At 51.5% G+C, this 24,384-nt stretch overlaps 1 protein-coding gene across 1 annotated transcript in view; it reads left to right on the forward strand.

The window, feature by feature from the left end:
- Nucleotides 1-17,807: 17,807 nt before the first annotated feature.
- The window catches only part of DRC4 (dynein regulatory complex subunit 4), a 56,622-nt gene continuing 50,045 nt past the window's right edge, over nt 17,808-24,384 (forward strand). Inside the window, exon 1 of the mRNA XM_083164046.1 lies at nt 17,808-17,849. Coding sequence (XP_083020172.1) covers nt 17,847-17,849 — 3 coding nt within the window. The 5' untranslated portion in view covers nt 17,808-17,846. The remainder of the gene's footprint in view (nt 17,850-24,384) is intronic.

Genomic DNA, 24,384 nt, shown 5'->3' on the forward strand with positions numbered 1-24,384 from the left:
ATAAAGTGCCTGGTACTTTTATCCCCGGCCAATCAGCATCTGACTGCTAAATTACAGACTGGGTTTAAAAAGGAACAGTTAGGAGCTGATTGGCCGGTGATAAACTACCAGGTACTTTATCACTTCTCCTCCCTTATCACCGCTTCATAAATCTATCCCTGTTTTCTTGATTTGCTCAGTGGGTTTGTGTTATGTATGTATGTATGCGTGTGTTTGTGTACTGCGTTAGATGCTGCGGAACCCTTGTAACGCCATTTAATTAGGCTCCCAAAATTCGGGTCCCCCTCCCAGCCCCCCGGGAAGGTGGGCATGTCTCCCGCATCAGTCACGCAGTCCCCCACACCAATCTTCCCCGCTGCACTAAAGCCCAGTTTTTGCAGGTCCGCGTCGAGGGATGGGCCTAAAATGGCGCGAATTACGTCATTTAGTGTAATTTTCTTTCCTCCCCCTATCTGTGGACCCGTAAATTGCCTTGTTTAACTGCAGTGGGGGCGGGGCTTGGTGACGTCCACCTCGTCCCGCCTCCCTGACATGCAACTGGCTGGTGTTCTAAGTATGAATCAGCGCCCATATGTGTGTATTTATTACCACCAGAGGCACATTACATGAATAAAATAGTACTGGAAAGATAATTGGTGTCCCGCTGTACCTGCAGATCTCCGACCCCGGGACTGTGTGACATCTGCACTTGGTGATGATGTCATAATCACACAATAATACAACAGGAATAGGAGCAAAAACTCTGGATGCAGGGTCTGCAGGACTAGTGAACCCAGGAGCTGACATGGATATAGGAGCCTGTAGGCCACACCTGTATATTAATGCTGATACCCCAGTGCTGGACCTGGGAAAGGAGCTGACATGGATATAGGAGCCTGTAGGCCACACCTGTATATTAATGCTGATACCCCAGTGCTGGACCTGGGAAAGGAGCTGACATGGATATAGGAGCATGTGGGCCACAACTGTATATTAATGCAGATAACCCAGTGCTGGACCTGGGGATGGAGCTGACATGGATATAGGAGCCTGTAGGCCGCATCCTGTATATTAATGCTGATACCCCAGTGCTGGACCTGGTGATGGAGCTGACATGGATATAGGAGTCTGTAGGCCGTATCTGTATATTAATTCTGATACCCCAGTGCTGGACCTGAGGCTGACATGGATGTAGGAGCCTGTAGGCCGCACCCTGTATATTAATGCTGATAACCCAGTGCTGGACCTGGTGATGGAGCTGACATGGATGTAGGAGCCTGTAGGCCGCACCCTGTATATTAATGCTGATACCCCAGTTCTGGACCTGGGGGTGGAGCTGAGATGGATATAGGAGCATGTAGGCCGCACCCTGTATATTAATGCTGATACCCCAGTGCTGGACCTGGGATGGAGCGGACATGGATATAGGAGCATGTAGGCCGCACCTGTATATTAATTCTGATACCACAGTGCTGGACCTGGTGATGGAGCTGACATGGATGTAGGAGCCTGTAGGCCGCACCCTGTATATTAATGCTGATACCCCAGTTCTGGACTGGGGGTGGAGCTGAGATGGATATAGGAGCATGTAGGCCGCACCCTGTATATTAATGCTGATACCCCAGTGCTGGACCTGGGATGGAGCGGACATGGATATAGGAGCATGTAGGCCGCACCTGTATATTAATTCTGATACCACAGTGCTGGACCTGGGGATGGGACTGACATGGATATAGGAGCCTTTAGGCCGTATCTGTATATTAATTCTGATACCACAGCGCTGGACCTGGGGATGGGGCTGACATGGATATAGGAGCCTGTAGGCCGCATCTGTATATTAATTCTGATACCCCAGTGCTGGACCTGGGGATGGGGCTGACATGCATAAGAGCCTGTAGGCCACACCCTGTATATTAATGCTGATACCCTAGTGCTGGAGCTGGGGATGGAGCTGACATGGATACAGGAGCCTGTAGGCCGCAACCTGTATATTAATGCTGATACCCCAGTGCTGGACCTGGGGCTGACATAGATATAGGAGCCTATAGGCAGCACCCTATATATTAGTTCTGATGCCCCAGTGCTGGACCTGGGAATGGAGTGGACATGGATATAGGAGCATGTAGGCCAGACCCTGTATATTAATGCTGATACCCCAGTGCTGGACCCAGGGATGGTGCTGAGAAGCAGTCTTCTTCATTCTTTCCTTTCTGTTTAAGTAAAAAACAAGAATAGATAACGCACATAAAGGTGTTGGGTGTTTGAATGCAGTAATACTGAGACATGGGGGGGGGGGGCAACCCTAATAAAGAAATGCAGTTGCAATTAAATTGGGCGGGACTTTACATGCTGGCCGGGCCTGTCCTGAGCTGCTCCTTCCATACAAGAGACCCAACATGCAGTTTTGCTAGATTCCTAGTGAGTCATCATCATCATGCCCCGCCCCAAGACGTCAATCATGGCATCCACCAAGACAAAGCCAATCATTTCTGATCATTGTTATAATGACTGGGAATAGCGGTGTGTCATCACGATGGCGATCGCAGGGATTGGAGGCATTGCTACAGTGACGCTCAGTAACAGCTGAGTGAATGGAGCTTAAAGGCTTTTCCAAAGTGAAGCATTTATAGAAGAAGAAGGGCCTCCAGCGGGAATATGATCAGATACTGGCGAATGTTCCTGAAGTGGGTACAAGGCTCCGGAGATAACATGACGAGATGCCGTAGAGAATGGCAACTTGTAATCAATAGGAACTTTCACAAGAAACAACAATCATCTTAATAAGCCATCATGTATGGCTTGCAGCACATAGCTATCTCTATGGCCCCTACACACGGAGCGATCTAGTGAGATCACTTAGAAAACACCCTGTGTGTAGGCCCTAATAGTAGTTGGTAGTTCTACAGTATTACAACATTAGCCTGTCTGCTTTATCCGGTATAAAAAAATCGTATTTCTTTTAGTAAAAGATATTTAGGATAACCTGTATGGTTAGTGGATTAGTTCAGTCCTTTGATGTCTCTGAAAGTCCACAACTCCTTAAGTGTTGTCCATAATAACTCTGGCCAGACAGATAAATGCTTTGTCAATGGAGCCAGCAGCCAATAGGAAATCGGCCATAGGAGATTGCTTTCCTCCAGATACGGCAGCTAGTGCTAGTCGTGCCGTCCTATGATGGCCCAGAGGGAAGATGTTGACCTCTTATGTGTATATACGGGTGTGACGCATTTCTCCACCTACAGTGAGCGTCAGTGGCTTCCTCAGAGCGTAAGTGTTATAATATGGTAATATTAGATTATAATAGTGTGCCAGGTGCAGCAAGGCACCACACCCAAAGCATGGCGAGGGGACACGGTACACTTATACGGTGTCCATGTCGACCTATGTTGGCATAGACACCATCCCCGAAAAAAACACATGTTGACCTTTTGACATGACGACATTTAAAATGACGGCATTTTGACCATGTCGATATAATGAATACAGTCATTTTGACCCTGTCTGCATAATGATATTGGCATTTTCATGTCTGTATTTTGACTGTCTGACAATGCTTGTCTCACTTGCTTGAGATTGTCATGATTAAATAACAGGAAGCGGTACATCTGTCAGAACAGACTTAGGTCTACAGTCATTAGGTCGACTCCGGAAGGTCGACTTGCCCCAAGGTTGACAGGGTTAAATGTCGACATGGGTGAATGTCGACTTGACTTAAGGTCGACATGGGCCAATGTCGACATGGGTTTAGGTCGACAGTCATTAGGTCGCCATGAGTTTTTCACTCTTTTTTTTTTTTAGCCGAATGTCGACACAGTCGACATGGACACAGTTGGAGATGCATCGCTCGCTTCACTCACTATGCTTCGGGCACACTATTTTATTCTCCCACCACGCCCTAGTGGATGGTAGGGCATGAAATACCGCCTGTCGGCACATATCGGCTAAAAAAAAAGTGAAAAACTCATGTCGACCTAATGACGGTCGACCTAAACCCATATCGTTGGTTGGGGTATTTAAGGCGCTTTATAAAAACTTTATTAAGCGCCTTAAATACCCCAACCAACTACCTAAAACTTTATTAAGGCTGCTAATATACGCAAGCGCAGTTACCTACCCCTATTCTAAACCCATGTCGACCTTGGCCCATGTCGACCTTGACCCATGTCGACCTTTAACCCTGTCGACCTTGGGGCAAGTTGACCTTCCGGGGTCGACCTAATGACTGTAGACCTAAGTCTGTTCTGACAGATGACCGCTTCCCAAATAACACCATATTTCTGATAAAGTCCAGATAGAAATCACTATAACCTTTGCTAATTATTGTAATTATGTCCATGTCACTGTCCTATCCGCTGATTGCACGTTTCACCTCTAATGTGCGATCAGCCGAGTACTGGGACATTCCCTGTGCCCTGGTACGCATGGCAGGAAGCACTGTGCCACATTACAGAGGGTTTATAGCTAATCCGTCATGATGCGATGCCAGTGAGCTGACAGCTGGGGCAGATGTTCCTCTATGGGAAGGAGGAATAATTCCCAGCTCTGAAGGGGGGGGGCGATGATTGTGAGCCCTGGAATCGGCTGCATTAGGAGTCTGATCACACTATGTCACATGCGCTGGCTGCACAGAGAGAGGTGTGAGCTGACACTTCATCATCACAGCCGCAACCTCATTCTGCAGGATCCAGCCTGACTTAACCCCCTCATTACCGGACAGTGAAGAGCATAAGTTCCACATACTGTATATAGCCTTGTAAATGCTTCTCTTACCAATGGCACAGTGTTCAGGTTACGTTAAAGGACTAATTATCCTCTAGGATTTATTTTTTTACGGTACTAATTGCCTATAGTCCCAAATGGTCTATAGGGCCTGATTCACACATTATCGTGATCTGCAGGTGACTGCGAGTAGAGGCACCCTGCGCAAATCTGTAAACTAATTGTGAAACCCTCATCTGCAAATCCATGCCCAACTCACTCACCATGAACCGTTTTCCCAGTCTGTGCAAATGTGAGTAGCTCTGACCCCTCTACTAATCTGCGACACAGACAGGCTGAGCGAGTCCGGCGCTGACATCACATGCCGGGTGCCGGAAAGTTTCACAACATTCGGGATCTTGACAGTCATTACTCCGACAGTCAAAACCCCAAAACTCAGGGTCCAGATGGCCGCCGGCTATTCTCCCTCGTGGGGGTCCACGACCCCCATAGAGGGAGAATAGAATAGGCGGCGAGCGTAGCGAGCCACCGTGACCGCAGCGTGGCGAGCACAGCGAGCCCACAAGGGGCTTTGTTGCGCTCTCCCCGCTGTCTGAGTCCGGCCAGTCGGGATTCCCGACGTCGGGCTAATGACTGTTGGGATCCCAACTGTTGGGACCATATACCACACCCCACATGCCCGCCCTGATCACATCTGCGCTGACGTTACACCCCCCCTTTGATTACACCTGGGCGCACCTGCGCTGATGTCACATGCCCTCTCTGATCCCACCTGGGCTGACATCACACGCCCTCCCTGGTCATACCTGGGCACAACTGCGCTGATGTCACACGACCGCCCTGATCACACCTGCGCTGACGACACACACCCTCTCTGATCACACCTGGGCACACCTGCGCTGCCATCACACGCCCTCCCTGGTCACACCTGGGCATGACTACGCTGATGTCACAAGCCCACCATGATCACACCTGGGCTCACCTGTGCTGACATCACATGCCCTCCCTGATCACACCTGGGCACACCTACGCTGACATCCCACATCTGCCCTGACGTCACACACCCTCTCTGATCACATCTGCGCTGATGTCATATGCCCTCTCTGAGCACACCTGGGCTGATGTCACACGCCTTTCCTGGTACGACTGTGCCGATGTCACAATCCCTCCCTGGTCACACCTGGGCACCCTGCGCTGATGTCACACGCCCTCCCTGGTCACACCTGCACTGATGTCACACGCCCTCCCTGATCACACCTGCACTGATGTCACAAGCCCTCTCTGATCACACCCGGGCACCCTGCACTGATGTCACACGCCCTCCCAGATCACACCTGGGCACCCTGCGCTGATGTCACATGCCCTCCCTGGTCACACCTGCGCTAATGTCACACGCCCTCCCTGGGCACACCTGCGCTGATGTCACACGCCCTCCCTGGTCACACCTGCGCTGACGTCACACGCCCTCCCTGGTCACACCTGGGCACACCTGCGCTGATGTCACACGCCCTCCCTGATCACACCAGGGCACCCTGCGCTGACGTCACATGCCCTCCCTGGTCACATCTGGGCTCACATCACCTGCCCTCCCTGATCACACCTGGGCACACCTACGCTGAAATCCCACATCTGCCCTGACGTCACACGCCCTCTCTGAGCACAGCTGGGCTGACGTCACATGCCTTCCCTGGTACGACTGCGCCGATGTCACATGCCCACCCTGATCACACCTACGCTAACGTCACATGCCCGCCCTGATCACACCTGTGCTGATGTCACACGCCCTCTCTGATCACAAATGGGCACACCTACGCTGACATCACACGCCCGCCCTGATCACACCTGCAGTGATGTCACACGCCCTGTCTGATCACACCTGGGAACCCTGCACTAATGTCAAACGCCCTCCCTGATCACACCTGGGTACCCTACGCTGATGTCACACGCCCTCCTTGGTCACACCTGCGCTGATGTCACACGCCCTCCCTGGGCACACCTGCGCTGATGTCGCACGCCTTCCCTGGGCACACCTGGGCACACCTACGCTGACGTCACACGCCCTCCCTGATCACACCTGCACTGACGTCACACGCCCTCCCTGATTACAGCTGGGCACCCTGCGCTGACGTCACATGCCTTCCCTGGTCACACCTGCGCTGATGTCACATGCCCTCCCTGGGCACACCTGCGCTGACGTCACATGCCCTCCCTGGTCACACCTGGGCTCACATCACATGCCCTCCCTGGTCACACCTGGGCACACCTGCGCTGATGTCACATGCCCTCCCTGGGCACACCTGCGCTGATATCACACACCCTCCCTGGGCACACCTGCGCTGACGTCACATGCCCTCCCTGGTCATGCCTGGGCTCACATCACATGCCTTCCCTGATCACACCTGGGCACCCCTACGCTGACATCCCACATCTGCCCTGACGTCACATGCCCTCTCTGAGCACACCTGGGCTGACGTCACACGCCTTCCCTGGTATGGCTGCGCCGATGTCACATGCCCACCCTGATCAAACCTGGGCACACCTGCGCTGACGTCACACGCCCTCCCTGATCACACCTGCACTGACGTCACACGCCCTCAATGATCACACCTGGGGACACCCGCACTGACGTCACACGCCCTCCCTGTTCACACCTGGGCACCCTGCGCTGACGTCACACGCCCTCCCTGATCACACCTGGGCACACCTGTACTGACGTCACATCCTCCCTGATCACACCTGCGCTGACGTCACACGCACTCCCTGAAAGCACCTGGGCACCCTGCGCTGACGTCAAACGCCCTCCTTGATCACACCTGGGGACACCTGCGCTGACGTCACACGCCTGCCCTGATCACACCTGGGCACACCTGTGCTGACATCACATGACGTCACACACCCTCCCTGATCACACCTGATCACACCTGCGCTGACATCACACGCCCTCCCTGATCACACCTGGGGACACCTGCGCTGACATCACATACCCTCCCTGATCACACCTGGGGACACCTGCGCTGAAGTCACACGCCCGCCCTGATCACACCTGCACTGACGTCACACACCCTCCCTGATCATGCCTGGGCACACCTACGCTGACATCACACGCCCGCCCTGATCACACCTGCAGTGATGTCACACGCCCTGTCTGATCACACCTGGGAACCCTACGCTGATGTCACACGCCCTCCTTGGTCACACCTGCGCTGATGTCACACGCCCTCCCTGGGCACACCTGCGCTGATGTCGCACGCCTTCCCTGGGCACACCTGGGCACACCTACGCTGACGTCACACGCCCTCCCTGATCACACCTGCACTGACGTCACACGCCCTCCCTGATCACAGCTGGGCACCCTGCGCTGACGTCACATGCCTTCCCTGGTCACACCTGCGCTGATGTCACATGCCCTCCCTGGGCACACCTGCGCTGATGTCACACACCCTCCCTGGTCACACCTGCGCTGACGTCACATGCCCTCCCTGGTCACACCTGGGCTCACATCACATGCCCTCCCTGGTCACACCTGGGCACATCTGCGCTGATGTCACATGCCCTCCCTGGGCACACCTGCGCTGATATCACACACCCTCCCTGGGCACACCTGCGCTGACGTCACATGCCCTCCCTGGTCATGCCTGGGCTCACATCACATGCCTTCCCTGATCACACCTGGGCACCCCTACGCTGACATCCCACATCTGCCCTGACGTCACATGCCCTCTCTGAGCACACCTGGGCTGACGTCACACGCCTTCCCTGGTATGGCTGCGCCGATGTCACATGCCCACCCTGATCAAACCTGGGCACACCTGCGCTGACGTCACACGCCCTCCCTGATCACACCTGCACTGACGTCACACACCCTCAATGATCACACCTGGGGACACCCGCACTGACGTCACACGCTCTCCCTGTTCACACCTGGGCACCCTGCGCTGACGTCACACGCCCTCCCTGATCACACCTGGGCACACCTGTACTGACGTCACATCCTCCCTGATCACACCTGCGCTGACGTCACACGCACTCCCTGAAAGCACCTGGGCACCCTGTGCTGACGTCAAACGCCCTCCTTGATCACACCTGGGGACACCTGCGCTGACGTCACACGCCTGCCCTGATCACACCTGGGCACACCTGTGCTGACGTCACATGACGTCACACACCCTCCCTGATCACACCTGATCACACCTGTGCTGACATCACACGCCCTCCCTGATCACACCTGGGGACACCTGCGCTGACATCACATACCCTCCCTGATCACACCTGGGGACACCTGCGCTGAAGTCACACGCCCGCCCTGATCACACCTGCACTGACGTCACACACCCTCCCTGATCATGCCTGGGCACACCTGCGCTGACGTCACACGCCCTCCCTGGTCACACCTGGAGACACTTGCGCTGACATCACAAGCCCTCCCTGATCACACACCCTCCCTGATCACACCTGGGGACACCTGCGCTGATGTCACACGTCCTCCCTGATCACACCTGGGGACACCTGCGCTGACGTCACATGCCCTCCTTGATCACACCTGGGGACACCTGCGCTGACGTCACATGCCCGCCCTGATCACACCTGGGCACACGTCACACTCCCGCCCTGGTCACACCTGCACTGACATCACACGCCCTCCCTGATCACACCTGGGGACACCTGCGCTGGCATCACACGCCCTCCCTGATCACATGTGGGGACACCTGCGCTGATGTCACACGCCCGCCCTGATCACACCTGGGCACACCTGCGCTGACATCACACACCCTCCCTGATCACACCTGGGGACACCTGCGCTGACGTCATATGCCCTCCCTGGTCACACCATCCAACCCCTCGGCTCCGGACTGTCTGTGGGCACCGCTCCATTTTGATGGTACCCGGCACCATCTCCGAGACGGGCACATCCAGTTCACTCTGTCTACCCAGAACCAGCCCCAGCTGAGAAGCTGCAGCACGGCGGAGGTGAGGAGGAAGAGGCAGAGGTGCAACACTGCCCACAGCGTGTGCCCGACCTGGAAGTACCGCACGGCGCTCCACACATCGGCGCCGAGGTCCCCCAGGAAGGCGAAGGTTCCCCCCAGGGCGAACAGCAGGTCCAAGAACCGAGATTATGCCTGCCGTGTCTAATTATAAGGGAGATGGGATGCGGGGCCTAGCCGTGTTCATCTATGATATCAGGAACTGTGAGTATGCAGGAGAGCTGGGCACAACTATCACCTGGTGCCCGGATGACCAACCAGTGGGCGTGTGCTGCTAACTGGCACTGCCTGCCTAGTGCTGGGGGGATTAGTGTGTGTGGGGTGTATGTGTGATGTGCCTGTAAGGCCACTGTATGCCCTGTGCAATGGGAGGATGCAGCATATGCACTGTTTACTCATCCTGAATATGTACAGCCTATATAAATATACAGTGTGTGAATATATAAAATGTGCAGCCTGCATTGCATGTTCCCTTATACACTCTACATCTCAATTGCGAATTTCTTAACCATCATTAATTATGCCGTTTTTTACGTCACTTTCTGTGACAGTTGTAACAGATTTGAAATCTCCCATGCTGAATCTTCCATTATGAATCTCTGACACAAATCTCTGTGTATGTAGGGCACTATACAGTAGGATCTCAAACTCACACCACAAAATGTGTTTTCCAGGTCTCCTCACAGAATCACAAAGGAAGTAATTAGCGCCACCTGTGGATGTTTCCATCATTCACAATGGAGGCCGCACTCTGACGTAGACTCTGCGTCTGGCATACAGCTGGTGTACGTTTCATTGGTGTGGCCAATGGCTGCGTCTGAATAGGGGGGGGGGGGGGGGGGGGGGGCTCGTCCTTGCCTGATCAGTGTCAGTAAGCTGCTATAAGTGACGTATTTTCTAAGCCACAGGAGTCAAACAAGGAGGGTGAAGACGTAAGCCAGTGTTGGTGCACTGGGCGGGCTTAGAATAGCTGCAGGGATTAGGCAAAGCCAAGGTCAGGATACAGGAGATCACGGCTAGGTCCCCAGGGTTATGGTGGGTCATAAATATAGGGAGTCTCAGCATGTCAGAGCTAGCGGGTAAGGACAATACTCCGCTCCAGAGCCGGATGGAGAATGGAGATGTCAGCTATGAGCCAGCAACAGCACTGCTCACATGACCAGGGGCATAAAGCTGAGGCAGAGTAGGCATCAGCCTATGGGTCCCACGCCTTTTAGGGGTGCAGTGACATCACATTCATTGTGGCCATCTCCAAATCAGGCCCATAGTATCACATCATCAGTGCGGCTGCCTCCGAATCAGTCCAATAGTGTCACATCATCAGTGCGGCCGCCTCCGAATCAGGCTCATATTGTCACATCATGCTTGAGCATAGATGGTTGAATTGAAAGAGCGAGGTTCTTCAGCCCTGCGAGCAGGTATACCCCGCTCCACCAAAGTGAAATCCCGCCTTGTGCAAGCCTGCAAATTTATTAGCAGGGCTGCAAAAAAAGTAGCTGTATTGAGGATTCCCTGCAAATCCATTCGCACTAACCATGGAACGATTTCTCAGCATGTGCGTGCGCAGTCTGTTTGTAGCCTAGGAGTTACTCAGAGGCTGCGATAGAAACAGGGCCAGAGCTGACGTCACATGCCCTCCCTCCAAACAACTGGGCACACCTGACACTGCCAGAAAACGTCCGGGTGACAAACGTCGGCTTCCTATCAATCAGCTGGATCAAAGCCTGGTGCACATGTGCATGTAACCAGCTGGATCCGGGCCTGATGCACATGTGCATGTAACCAGCTGGATCCGGGCCTGGTGGACATAAGACTGTAACCAGATGGATACGTGCATGGTGCACATGTGCATGTAACCAGCTGGATCTGGGCCTTGTGCACATGTGCATGTAACCAGCTGGATCCGGGCCTGGTGGACATGAGACTGTAAACAGCTGGATCCGGGCCTGGTGCACATGAGCATTTAACCAGCTGGATCCGGGAATGGTGGACAGGAGACTGTAACCAGATGGATACGAGCGTGGTGCACATGTGCATGTAACCAGCTGGATCCGGGCCTGGTGCACATGTGCATGTAACCAGCTGGATTCGGGTCTGATGCACATGTGCATGTAACCAGATGGATACGAGCATGGTGCAGGAGTCAGAGGTGCTGTTATGTGTCTGCACTAATGAAAGGGGACGTCGGAGGTGGTGAAGGAGCGATGACTTATTAATCAGAGAAAGAACGGGTTATAAATAGAGTAATCCCCTGCGCGTTTGGTGTCACTTTCAGGGGAAGCTGTGAAAGTGGACGCTCAGCTGTTACTTCCCTCCTTTCATTTCTGTGTCTGAAAAATGCCCAGAAAATCCGCCAAGCTCAGATCTCAAATTAGATTATAACTGGCATGTGTGCAGGCGGCAGGCAGCGCTGGTGTAACGGAGACTGGGGAAAATGTGTTTCAGATGTATAAATCCGTCAGGCACATAATAGAATTTTGTAACTATGATAGCGCTGGGCTTGGTCATGTCACCTATCAGCGGGCATGCCCACAGGCTGCCCCGGATTTAGGGGGTTATTCAGACCTGATCGCACGGCTGCCTATTCGCAAGCTGGGTGATTTTCCATATACTGTGCATGGTTACGGCCCATAGTACGCATGCACGAGGCTGTCCTGCAATAAAATTCTGCTAATATTTTTGATGGCCGTATGCAAGGTGATTGGTTGGAGGCCGGTGTTTGGGGGTGGTAACCGCCTGTTTTCTGGGAGTGTCAAGGAAAATGAAGGCATGCCAAGGCGTTTTCAGGGAAGTCATGGATGTGACATCAGCTCTGGCTCCAATCAGACTGTTTCCTTCAAAGCCGTAAGTCCTGGGCTACACACAGTCTGCACACACTGGAAATATTGTTCGATGATGAGCGATTGTGAATGGATTTGCTGCTAGTCGCAGGGCTGAATTTTTTTCGCAAGCTGAAAAACCACAAACTGTCCTGACATCCTGGTAAGACTTTAATGCCAGGATTGTAGGGGGCAGTGCCACTTGGCAACTGCAGCAAGAACAGGATGCTGGAGGCCTGGCATCTGCCTGTGCCCAGTTTTTGATACAATGTTGGATTTATGTGTACTGACTGTATGGGTGCTATGTGTACTGACTGTATGGGTGCTATGTGTACTGACTGTATGGGTGCTATGTGTACTGACTGTATGGATGCTATGTGTACTGACTGTATGGGTGCTATGTGTACTGACTGTATGGGTGCTATGTGTACTGACTGTATGGGTGCTATGTGTACTGACTGTATGGGTGCTATGTGTACTGACTGTATGGATGCTATGTGTGGACTTTCCATTCTCACATTTCACTCCATGTGGTTATGGAGGTTATTAGATTCATTTCCAGGTCTCCATTCTTGACGGCACTACTAGAAATAAGTGTGTGTGTGGGGGGGGGGCACACATGTACAACGCTGCGGTATATGTGTGCATGTGCATGTGGTAGGGAAAATAGATTGTAAGCTCCACTGGGGCAGGGACTTATGTGAGTATTCATATATTCTAAAGCGCTGCGGAATATGTGTGCGCTATATAAGAAACCGTTAATAAATAAATACAATTTGGGGGCTTGATGACGTGTTGGCACTGTGGACAATTCTGATATTTGCTATAGCAGCCCAGTGACATGAAGCTTATGATGGGCCTTAGTAGCTGTATGTCTGTCATTGCATACCTCCCAACTGTCACGATTCCGTCGGGACAGTCCCGATTTTCGGGTCCTGTCCCGACGTCCCACCCCCGGCAGGCATTGTCCCGCTGCGGGGGGTGGCAGTTGGGAGACCCCCCAATCTAGTAGAATAGACGCTGTGCGCATGCGCACAGCGTCTATTCTCGTATGAAAATGAGGTCGCGGCTAATTAGCATAAGCCGCGCCCTCATTTGCATACGCCCCGCCCCCTTTTCGCGCGAGTGTCCCGATTTGTTCAAGTAAAAAGTTGGGAGGTATGTCATTGCCAACTGGCTCTACTTATTTTATAGGAACACTGGGGGTTATTCAGACCTGATCACTGGGCTGTGAATTCGCGGGCTGACCATGCATTGATTGACTGCGCATGCTTACAGATCATAGTGTGCATGCGCGAGGACATTCTGTGAGAAAATCAGGTCTTTTTTTAATCCTAGCTGTATGCAAGTGGTATGACAGAAAGCCGGTGTTTGCAGGTGGAAATCCGACGATTTCTGGGAACCATCGGTGGGCCATGTTGCCTGAGGGTCCACCCCCTACTCTAGGGATCAGGATGCAGACTGAATTATACGTATAACAATTATATTACATGATTACACTGCACAGGACTATGGAGGACTATGGAGTATTGCTGCGACTTATTTGGTATACCATACATGCACCAGCCGTATATACTACAGATGTTTATCACGGGGACCAGACCATGCACGCCATGGCCAGGCAAACCTCTGATGTGGTGGGCCACACCCTCTCTCAACCAGTGACACCCCCTTTTTGTGCAGTCACCCGCAGCCCCGAGTATGCACACCCCCTGCATTGTTTCCGATTCCTAATGAAGTGGGCAGAATGGGGAAATTAATACAGTATAATCACTGGAAGGAGCAGACTCTAATGACGCAATAGTATGGTAACTGCGTCATGTTAGCCAGACCTCCATGCAAATACTCAGTAATCGTGGTAATTTTCCGCGAGGGGCCCAATGATTTGAATATCCCGTCACCTGTTTCTCCTCTCCAGTTGGGGAATGTATAAATGAGGATGACCAAGCAGACCACATTCTCTTCGTGGGACCATCATATGGTGGCGCACTACAGAGACACCCACATTCTGTTAACTGTGAAAAAGGCCACTACCTAGACGACATATGTGAGGTGACCAAAAAAATCCCTAAACCATACTTGTTCCCTAGCCAAAACTAGTTTCAGGGAGATAAAAATTGGTAGTAGAATTTTGCACAGAGCCCCATTGAGGGGGCGTGTCATGCTCCACTTAAAGGGCGTCTCTAATTCCATATATGGAGAGATTGTGAACGTGGCACCTATAAGCATGGGTGTGTACTGCTACATCTGAGAGGAATCTTGTAAAATTACTTATATCCTAAAGTAGATGAGCCCCAGAGCAGTTAAGGGGTGTATACATGGAGCAAATTTGTGCTATTTACTAAGCAATCTGACTAGATTGCTTAGAAAGTAAGCACAGATCTCTCCATGTTTATGCTCAGAGAGATTAAGTATCTCTTGCTAACTAAGTCAGTGCATGCAGTCAAAATCTAGTCAGATTGCTTAGCAAATGACTGCAAATCTCTCTGTGTGTACAGAATGAGAGATACTGATCGCAATCTCTCATTCTGAACCACTACCAGGCCTTTTTTTTGCTTAGCAAAATTGCTTAGCACAAATCTCTGCGTGTGTATGTGCTCTCCATGGGAGATCTTGTCACCAGCAAAATTGCTTAGCAAAGATCTCTACGTGTGTATGCCCTTTAGAGATACTATACTTGGTAAAGTGCTGGGAAATGCTGCAGATGATACAATGTAAATGTATCTATCTATCTCTCATTCCTTTTTTCCCCCCAAAAATGTAACAGTGTAATATAATATATATATATATATATATATATATATATATATACAGGGCCGGCGCCACCACTAGGCAAATCTAGGCATTTGCCTAGGGCGCCGGCCACTGGAGGGCGGTATTTCGCCCCCCCTTGCCGCCCGGGTACCTGTCCTGCAGCGTATATGTGCGTAAAAGCTGGCGGCGGCAGCGGGGGGTCCCTGCAGTCAATAAGAAATAATGAGCGCTATCTGCCGGGCTATGCTGAAGCGCTTCTGTTTTGGAAACACTGGCCGCACGCTGATTGGCTGAGATTCAGCCAATCAGCGTGCGCCGTGCGGCCAGTGTTTCCAAAACAGAAGCGCTTCCGCATAGCCCGGCGGATAGCGCTCGTTATTTCTTATTGACTGCAGGGACCCCCCGCTGCCGTCGCCGCCACCAGCTTTACAGTGCCACAGGACAGGTACCCGGGCGGCAGACACCGGGGCGCCCCCACCCCGACTTGCCTGGGGTGCTCTGGTGCCTTGCACCGGCCCTGTGTATATATATATATATATATATATATCCATCCATAAGGCAGGCACTCTCGTCTTCTTGGTAGGAGTTAAATGCTGGGGTGACAATCCAAGACAGCTAGTAACAGTCCACTGGATATGTAGTATTATAAAGTGGAGTCACTCACCAGTGTTGTAGTTATATATGAGTATTTAATCAGGCAGCATGGTGGCAGGGCATAGTTAGAATCGAGGTTTCGGTTCGCCTACGCTACGGGACCTTTGTCAAGATGGTTAACAGGAGCCAATGTATCTCTATTATTGCCTACGGTGACCCAGTAGTGTTAGGGAAACAGTTTGATAACCAACTAGGTGATTTTACGGTAAAGAAAAGTACTGGAAGCATCACAGCATATATAATATTTAATCAATAAATGGCGCAATCATGAGTATAAAGTTGTAATGTATATAATTGAGGTTTACTATTCCTGTAGATCAGCGTTTGTTAGCTGAGCCGCATGCTGGAGCGCACTCTAGAGGATGCGGAAGTGCTTCATCATGGTATGCTCTCTATTCTCTCCGTTATTCTGGATTTGTTTGATATTGCTGTTTCCGGGTGAGTTACTGCCCGGAAGTATGTGAGCGTTATCTGGAACGCATGTGACACGCATTTAGCGCTACATGCAGTAAATCCTATTTTATATATGTTGGATTCCGTACTGAGGTGGATAATTTAAATACTAAATTATTCAGATATGGTAAAATGACATATATGGTCAAAAAAACAAGTATAAAAAAAGAGTGAATTAGCAAACTTAAATAAACAGTGAAAAAATAATAATACTGAAACTATAATAAGAAAGTGCATATTTAAAAACTATTAATAATAATAATAATAATAATAAAATAATATATATATATAATTCTCATAATAGTAGGTAAATATGGCTGCTTTCAGTGTATGTATCTGTATTGGTACTTGTTTCCTAGAACGGCCACAATCGGGGGGTAATCGTGTACCTTAACTTATGGTACACGATTACCCCCGATGGACCCGATTTCCTTTGAAATCAGGTCCATTTTGCCGGCAAAGGCAAAATCGGGTCCATCGCGTCGGTCGGGTGCATTAACATGGCACGCGACGCGACCGACGCGATGGACCCGATTTTGCCATAGGGTTCAATGTTAAAATATTTTTAACATTGTAATCCGGGAAAAAATGGGAAATGGGCCAATATGGGCCATTTCTCATTGTATATGGCACCCCCCCCATTGTGAACGTCACCCCCACGATTGACGCCAACCCGAAGCGTGGCGATCGTAGCGAGCCCGCGATGTGCGGCCGTACGCGTCCTCCGACCTTTTCATACCCTACTATCCACGTCGGCGTGGAGTTGAGAATATAAAGTGTGGCGAGCGCAGCGAGCCACCGTGCCCGAAGCGTGGCGAGCGCAGCGAGCCCCGCGAGGGTACGCGTATACCTGTGAAGTTATACGCGTCCCCTCGCGGGGCTCGCTACGCTCGCCACGCTTTGGGCTCGCCACACTTTATATTCTCAACTCCACGCCGACGTGGATAGTAGGGGGTATGAAAAGGTCGGAGGACGCGTACCGCCGCCCCTCGCGGGCTCGCTACGCTCGCCACGCTTCGGTTCGCGTCAATCGTGGGGTGCCGTTGAGGGGGTTAAAATTGTGGTCTGGGGAGATTTTTACATTGAATCCAATGTAAAATAGGGTCCCAGGGACCCTATTCACATATCAATCAATGTAAAAATCGGGGCCATCGCGTCGGTCGCATCGCATGCGATTTGATCGTATGCGATGCGATCGACGCAATGCGACCGACCCGATCAAAATCGGTGTGGCCGTTCTAGGAAACAAGTACCTCTGTATTAAAGCACCAGAGCTCAGCATGAACCCTGTACACTCCCCCCATACACTCTTTGCAGAGTGCAGAGCAGACCCAGAGCTCGTTACTAAGCAAGCTGTTTACCAGGTGTCCATAGCAACGGCCGGGATCCCGGAAGTGCTGCAGCAGGATCTCGCGGTACTTGGGCAGCTTGTGTTGCCAGGAGACTCTGTTACATTGTGTCAGGGAAGAGCACCGGGATCAACATGGTGAGTGATCTGCGATAGGGGATGCGGGGGGCATATCTTTCTTTACCCAGTGCTGGGCATGCTGGGATCCTGTCACATAACTGCCCCGGGGATAGGGGCTGCGGAGTCATATCTGTACCCGGTGCTAGGCATGCTGGGCTCCTGCCACATAACTGCCCCGGGATAGAGGGTGCGGGGGGGGGGCATATCTTTACCCAGTGCTGGGCATGCTTGGCTCCTGCAACATAACTGCCCCGGGGATAGGAGCTGCAGGGAGCATATCTGTACCCAGTGCTGGGCATGCTGGGCTCCTGTCACATAACTGCCCTGGGGATAGGGGCTGCGGGGGGCATATCTTTACCCAGTGCTGGGCATGCTGAGCTCCTGCCATATAACTGCTCCAGGGATAAGGGCTGCGGGATGCATATCTGTACCCAGTGCTGGGCTCCTGCAACATAACTGCCTCAGGGATAGGGGCTGCGGGGGGCATAAATGTACCCAGTGCTGGGCATGCTGGGCTCCTGTGACATAACTGGTCTGGGGATAGGGCTGCAGGGGGCATATCTTTACCCAGTGCTGGGCATGCTGGGCACTTGCCACATAACTGCCCCGGGGATAGGGACTGTGGGGGGCATATATGTACCCAATGCTGGACTGCTGCCACATAACTGCCTCAGGGATAGGCACTGCGGGGGGCATATCTGCACTCACTGCTGGGCTCCTGCCACATAACTGCCCCGGGGATAGGGGCTGTGGGGGGCATATCTGTACTCAGTGCTGGGCTCCTGCCACATAACTGCCCCGGGGATAGGGGCTGCGGGGGGCATATCTGCACCCAGTGCTGGAAATGCTGTGATCCTGCCACATAACTGCCCTGGGATATGGGCTGCAGGGGGTATATCTGTACCCAGTGCTGGAAATGATGGGCTCCTGCCACATAACTGCCCCATGGATAGGGGCTGCGGGGCAGCATATCTGTACTTAGTGCTGGGCATGCTTGGCTCCTGCCACGTAACTGCCCTGGGGATAGGGGCTGCATGGGGCATATCTGTACCCAGTGCTGGGCATGCTGTGCTCCTGCCACATTACTGCCCCAGGGATAGGGGCTGTGGAGGGCATATCTGTACCCAGTGCTGGGCATGCTGTGCTCCTACCACATAACTGCCCCTGGGATAGGAGCTGCGGGGGGGGGCATATCTGTAAACAGTTCCGGGCGTGCTGGTCACCTGCCACATAACTGCCCTGGGGATAGGGGTTGCGGGGGCATATCTGTACCCAGTTCTGGGCATGCTGGGCTCCTGCCACATAACTTCCCTGGGTATAGGAGCTGCGGGGGGCATATTTGTACCCAGTGCTGAGCATGCTGGGCTCCTGCCACACAATTGCCCCGGAGGTAGGGGCTGCGGGGGGCATATCTGTACCCAGTGCTGGGCATGCTGAGCTCCTGTCACATAACTGCTCCAGGGATAAGGGCTGCGGGGGGCATATCTGTACCCAGTGCTGGGCATGATGAGCTCCGGTCACATAACTGATAACGTCAATAAATCTTCAGGCGTGATGATAATAAGGTGTATTTTTTATGCAAGCTTACAGAGAGATGTGCATGAGATATCTCTGGCTTTAGGCCAAGATAACACAGGTTTTATACAGTAATAGATGCTGAGTAAAGGTGCATACACACAGAGCAATATGATCGCTAGCAATATATTGCTCAGCAATCATATTGCTCAGTGATGGTCGCTGATGAAAATGACGCACTGCCGGGAGAAGAAGCAGGGGAAGTCGCTGGTCGGAGGAGCATGCTCCTCCGACCAGCGACCATTAGGGGGCTGAAAATGGGATCGCGTACCCGGCGATTTATCGCTCTGCACACTCCAATCGCTGGCAATATGGTCGTATTGATTGTTTATTGGTTGTTACGGTACTTCCTTCTTGGTGTAATGTCATGTATATCTCCGGAAGGTGGCAGTCCTCACCACTATTTACAATTCCGTTACTTTGGAGGACGCAGTGGCGAATTGGCCCACTGGGTCAGCTATAGCCCCCTTGGCGGGCCGGTCTGCTACTCCCATGGCCGGTTGATAAGATGCAGGAGAGAGTGTTGTTTTGCGGCCGCTTGCAGAAACCAGAAGCTGCTTCAGCTGGGAGCAGCACTGCAGCAGCCAGACAAGTAGAAAAACCCCGGCCAGCGGGCAAAAGCAGCTGAGGGAGTGAGCCGAGAATGATCGGTGGATGGACAAGCAAGGTAAGTACAGTACAGTAGCTTTATGCAGCCACAGTTAGGCTGCTGGCGCATGGTCCCGTCCGCTACAAGGAGAATGGAGCAGTGAGCACCACTGTGGTATGGAGGGGGTTTGCAGGGAGATGGAGCCGCTATGCTGTGGGATGGTGAGGGGAAGGCGGTTGTTGGGCGCTGCAGGATAATGGAGCCACTAATGGGGTCAGAGGTTGCTGGCCGCAGCAGGGGGGTCAGAGAAGGGAGATGCTGGCCACAGCAGGGGGGTCAGAGAAGGGAGATGCTGGCCACAGCAGGGAGATGCTATCCACAGCAGGGGGGTCAGAGAAGGGAGATGCTGGCCACAGCAGGGGGGTCAGAGAAGGGAGATGCTGGCCACAGCAGGGGGGTCAGAGAAGGGAGATGCTGGCCACAGCAGTGGGGTCAGAGAAGGGAGATGCTGGCCACAGCAGGGGGGTCAGAGAAGGGAGATGCTGGCCACAGCAGGGGGAATTGAGAAGGGAGATGCTGGCCGGTGTCGCTGCTGGGAGGACAGAAGGAGGGGGGCAGCTGCTACATATTGCAGGGTGGGAAAGGGAGTTCCTATTTGCTGGCTACTTATGTCAGTTGAACGGAGTGGGGGGGGGGGGTCCGGTTGTATTTAAGTGTTTGCTTATTTGTGTGTGTGTGTTGGCATTGTGTGTGTCTGTGTATCAGCATGTGTTTGTGTGTCGTTGTCTGCTCGTGTCAGCATCTTTGTGTTGGCATTTGTGTATGTTGACGTCTGTGTGTTTCAGTGTCCTTTTGTGTGTCTGTGTCAGCATCTGTCTGTCAGTCCCCTAGACAAAGTAACCCTCCAACCTAGGGTCATACACTATGAACGCCATTTTTTCTTAATTGTGGAGGGCAGTGTCTTTATAATTTTTCATGTTCAGGCTAGTGTTTGTGCGTGTGCGTGTGTGTGTGTGTGTGTCTTGCCTACTTTTTGAAAACTAGTTTCAGGGAGATTATAGTTAGTAATAGAATAGAGATTGTGAAAAGAGATTGTGAATATGGCACCTAGAAGCGTGGGTGTGTACTGCTACATCTGAGAGGAATCTTTTAAAATTACTTAATATCCAAATGTAGATGAGCCCCAAAGCAGTTAGTAAGAGCTACTATACTTGGTAAAGTGCTGGAAAATGGTGCAGATGATTCAATGTAAATGTATCTGTCTCTCATTCCTTTTTTCCCCAAAAAATTTAACATTGTAATGTGGGCTAGGTGACATGAAGGGAGATTGCTATTTCAGGGAGTCTCCTGCAGGATGCAGGAGGGGAGGTTACTTTGATGTAACAGGTTAATGTGGGCTAGGTGACATGAGGGAGATTGCTAGACTAATGAGGGAGAGAGGGAGATTGCTGCTATTTCAGGGAGTTGCTTGCAGGAGGGTAGGAAGCTATGGTGTGTGTGTGTGTGTGTTTGTTTCATTTCCTGTGGGGGCCAATGTATTTTTATTGTTCTCTGTCGGGGCCAATGTGTTTTGTTTTTTTCCTGTGGTCCCAATGCACGGGCATACGAGTAAGGGGGCAGCTTGCTCCCTACAAACATGAGGCGCCGTAGCTGAATGCACATCAGGGAAGTGCCAGGCTGGAGAGGTGCTCTTCCTGCTCTTCTATACCCTGCTGCTGTGTTCATCATTACTGTCAGTTACCGCTGCGGCTCCGGCCTCCTAATTGCTGGCCGCAGGTCTCTCTGGCATGCTGCTGACAGTGCTGCTGCAAGGTTGCTGTAGTGTACAGGAGGCAAAAGCCCTGAGCAGCATCAAGTCAAGGACACAGGAAGTGAGGAGGAGATGGTTCTCTGGCTGCGGAGGCTCCATGGTGGGACCTCATTCACAGCTCTAGCCTTGACTCTGCAGAATCTGAGGCTGCAGGTGAGAGTGGCTGCAGTGTGCAATGTGGGCTCACATTGCTGCTTGTAAAATAGTCTCTACCTGGCCTAGTCTGTGTAAGTGGCTCTACCTAGCATAATGTGTATAAGGAAAGTCACATGGCATAATGTCTATAAGCGACTCTACCTGGCATAATGTCTATAAGCGACGCTATTTGGTATAATATGTGTTATGGGTTCTACCTGGCATAATGTGTGTTAAGGGCTTTACCAGGCATAATGTGGATAAACTACTCTACCTAGCATAATGTATATAAGCGATGCTACCTAGCATAATGTCTATAAGCAACGCTACATTGCATAATGTCTATAATTAACAACAGTACCTGGTATAATGTGTGTTATGGGCTCTACCTTGGATACTATGTATAAACAACTCTACCTGGCATAATGTATATAAGTTACTCTACCTGGCATAATGTGTATAAGTGACTCTACCTGGCTTAATGTGTGTTATGGGCTCTACCAGGCATATTGTTTACAAGGGGCTTTACCTGGCATAATGTGTATAAGCATCTCTATGTGGCATAATGTATTTAAAGTGCTCTATCAAAAGTAATGTGTACAAGGGGCGTTAACTGGCATAATGTGAATAAGCGGAGCTACCTGGCATAACGTGTACAGGGAGCAAGGCAATACTCCTTAGAGTTCCATTCAGATACAAATGACTAGTCAAAGGTGCCAAGATGCTAGGGGTGCCAAACTGAGATTTTATCTTGGGCCCCCCTCCCAACCAAAAGATGGGCCAATATGTGTGTTTTCCCCTGGTGGGCCAAAGTGTTCTTAGTTGTTCTTTCTACAGAGTTACAGTACGGATTAAAACAAAGAGTTGCAGAATATCTCAAAACCAGCAATTTACAGGATCCGAAACAGCATGGGTTTACTGGGGGAAGATCATGTCAAACAAATCTTATTGACTTTTTTGACTGGGTGAATAAAGTAATAGATCAAGGTGGGGGCTGTAGATGTAGCTTACCGTATCTAGAGTTTAAGGCTTTTGACACTGTCCCACATTGCAGACTGTTAAATAAACTTGAAAGCTATGTTTACTACAGAGTTGTAGTAAACAGAATACAGTCAAAGGAGGGAAAGGTTACAAGTGGAGTACCCCAGGGATCTGTACTTGGACCAGTGCTTTTTAATATCATTATTGGTGATATTGCAAATGGAATTGAGGGAAAAAGGTGCCTTTTGCAGATGACACAAAGGTATGCAACAGGGTAGACTGACACACCAGGGGCGAAATGTAATAGGGTGCGATTTTTAGACTAAAAAAAAATCGCACCAAATCGCACCTTTAAAAATCGCATTTTTTGCCGCGAATTCGCATATGTAATGAGATGCGAATTAGCGGCAAAAAATGCGATTTGCCGCGATTTGCCGCGATTTTTAGTCATGAAAATGTGCGCATTTTCAGTCATGAAAATGTGCGCATTTTCAGTCATGAAAATGTGCGCATTTTCATAAATGCGATTTTGTTCCAAAAAAAAAAAGTAAAAAAAAAAACGGCGTGGGGTCCCCCCTCCTAAGCATAACCAGCCCCGGGCTCATTGAGCCGGACCTGGTTCCAAAAATACGGGGGGACAAAAAGCATAGGGGTCCCCCGTATTTCTGAAACCAGCCCCGGACTCTTGGACCGGTCCTGGTTCCAAAAATACGGGGGACAAAAAATCTGGGGGTCCCCCGTATTTTGAAACCAGCACCGGGCTCCAACAGCCCGCGGTGTCATGCCACAGCCGGGGGACACTTTTTATACAAGGTCCCCCGGCCAAAACATGAGCACCGTGGCTGGTCAGCCTTGGACGGGGTACCTGGAGGAGTGGGGACCCCCCCAATAAAGGGGTCCCCCCCCCCCCAGGCTTCACCCGTCCAGGGCTGAAGCCCGGGGCTGTCACCGGCGTCCGTGGCCAGTGGACGCCGGCCTGATAGGGTTAAAACCATCATACATATCATTACATTGCTTTTTACTGGTGAACTACAAGTGCCAGCAGACCTCCCCCGCATGCTGGGACTTGGAGAACCACAAGTCCCAGCATGCGGGGCATTAATGGGCCCGCTGGGACTTGTAGTCCACCTGTAAAAAGAATGTTTATAAAAAACACACACACAGAGAAGTAAAACTTTATTACACACACACACCTCACTTTTACACCAGCGTTACTTACCATTCCTGGATCCAGCGCTGGTCTGGCTGCTTTACAGACGGCTCCCCCCGCACTGACAGGCAGCGGGGAGAACCGTCTGTCTCCGTCGCTTCTAACAGCCTCTGTAGCGCTGTCCGAGTGCTACAGAGGCTGAGAGCGTGATTGGCTGAGCTACAGTATGCGTCTCCATGGAGACGCATAGCTCAGCCAATCAGGACTGAGCTATGCGTCTCCATGGAGACGCATACTGTAGCTCAGCCAATCA

This window comes from Crinia signifera, chromosome 11, assembly GCF_055691185.1.
Source record: "Crinia signifera chromosome 11, ASM5569118v1, whole genome shotgun sequence".
Classification (NCBI taxonomy): Eukaryota; Metazoa; Chordata; class Amphibia; order Anura; family Myobatrachidae; genus Crinia; species Crinia signifera.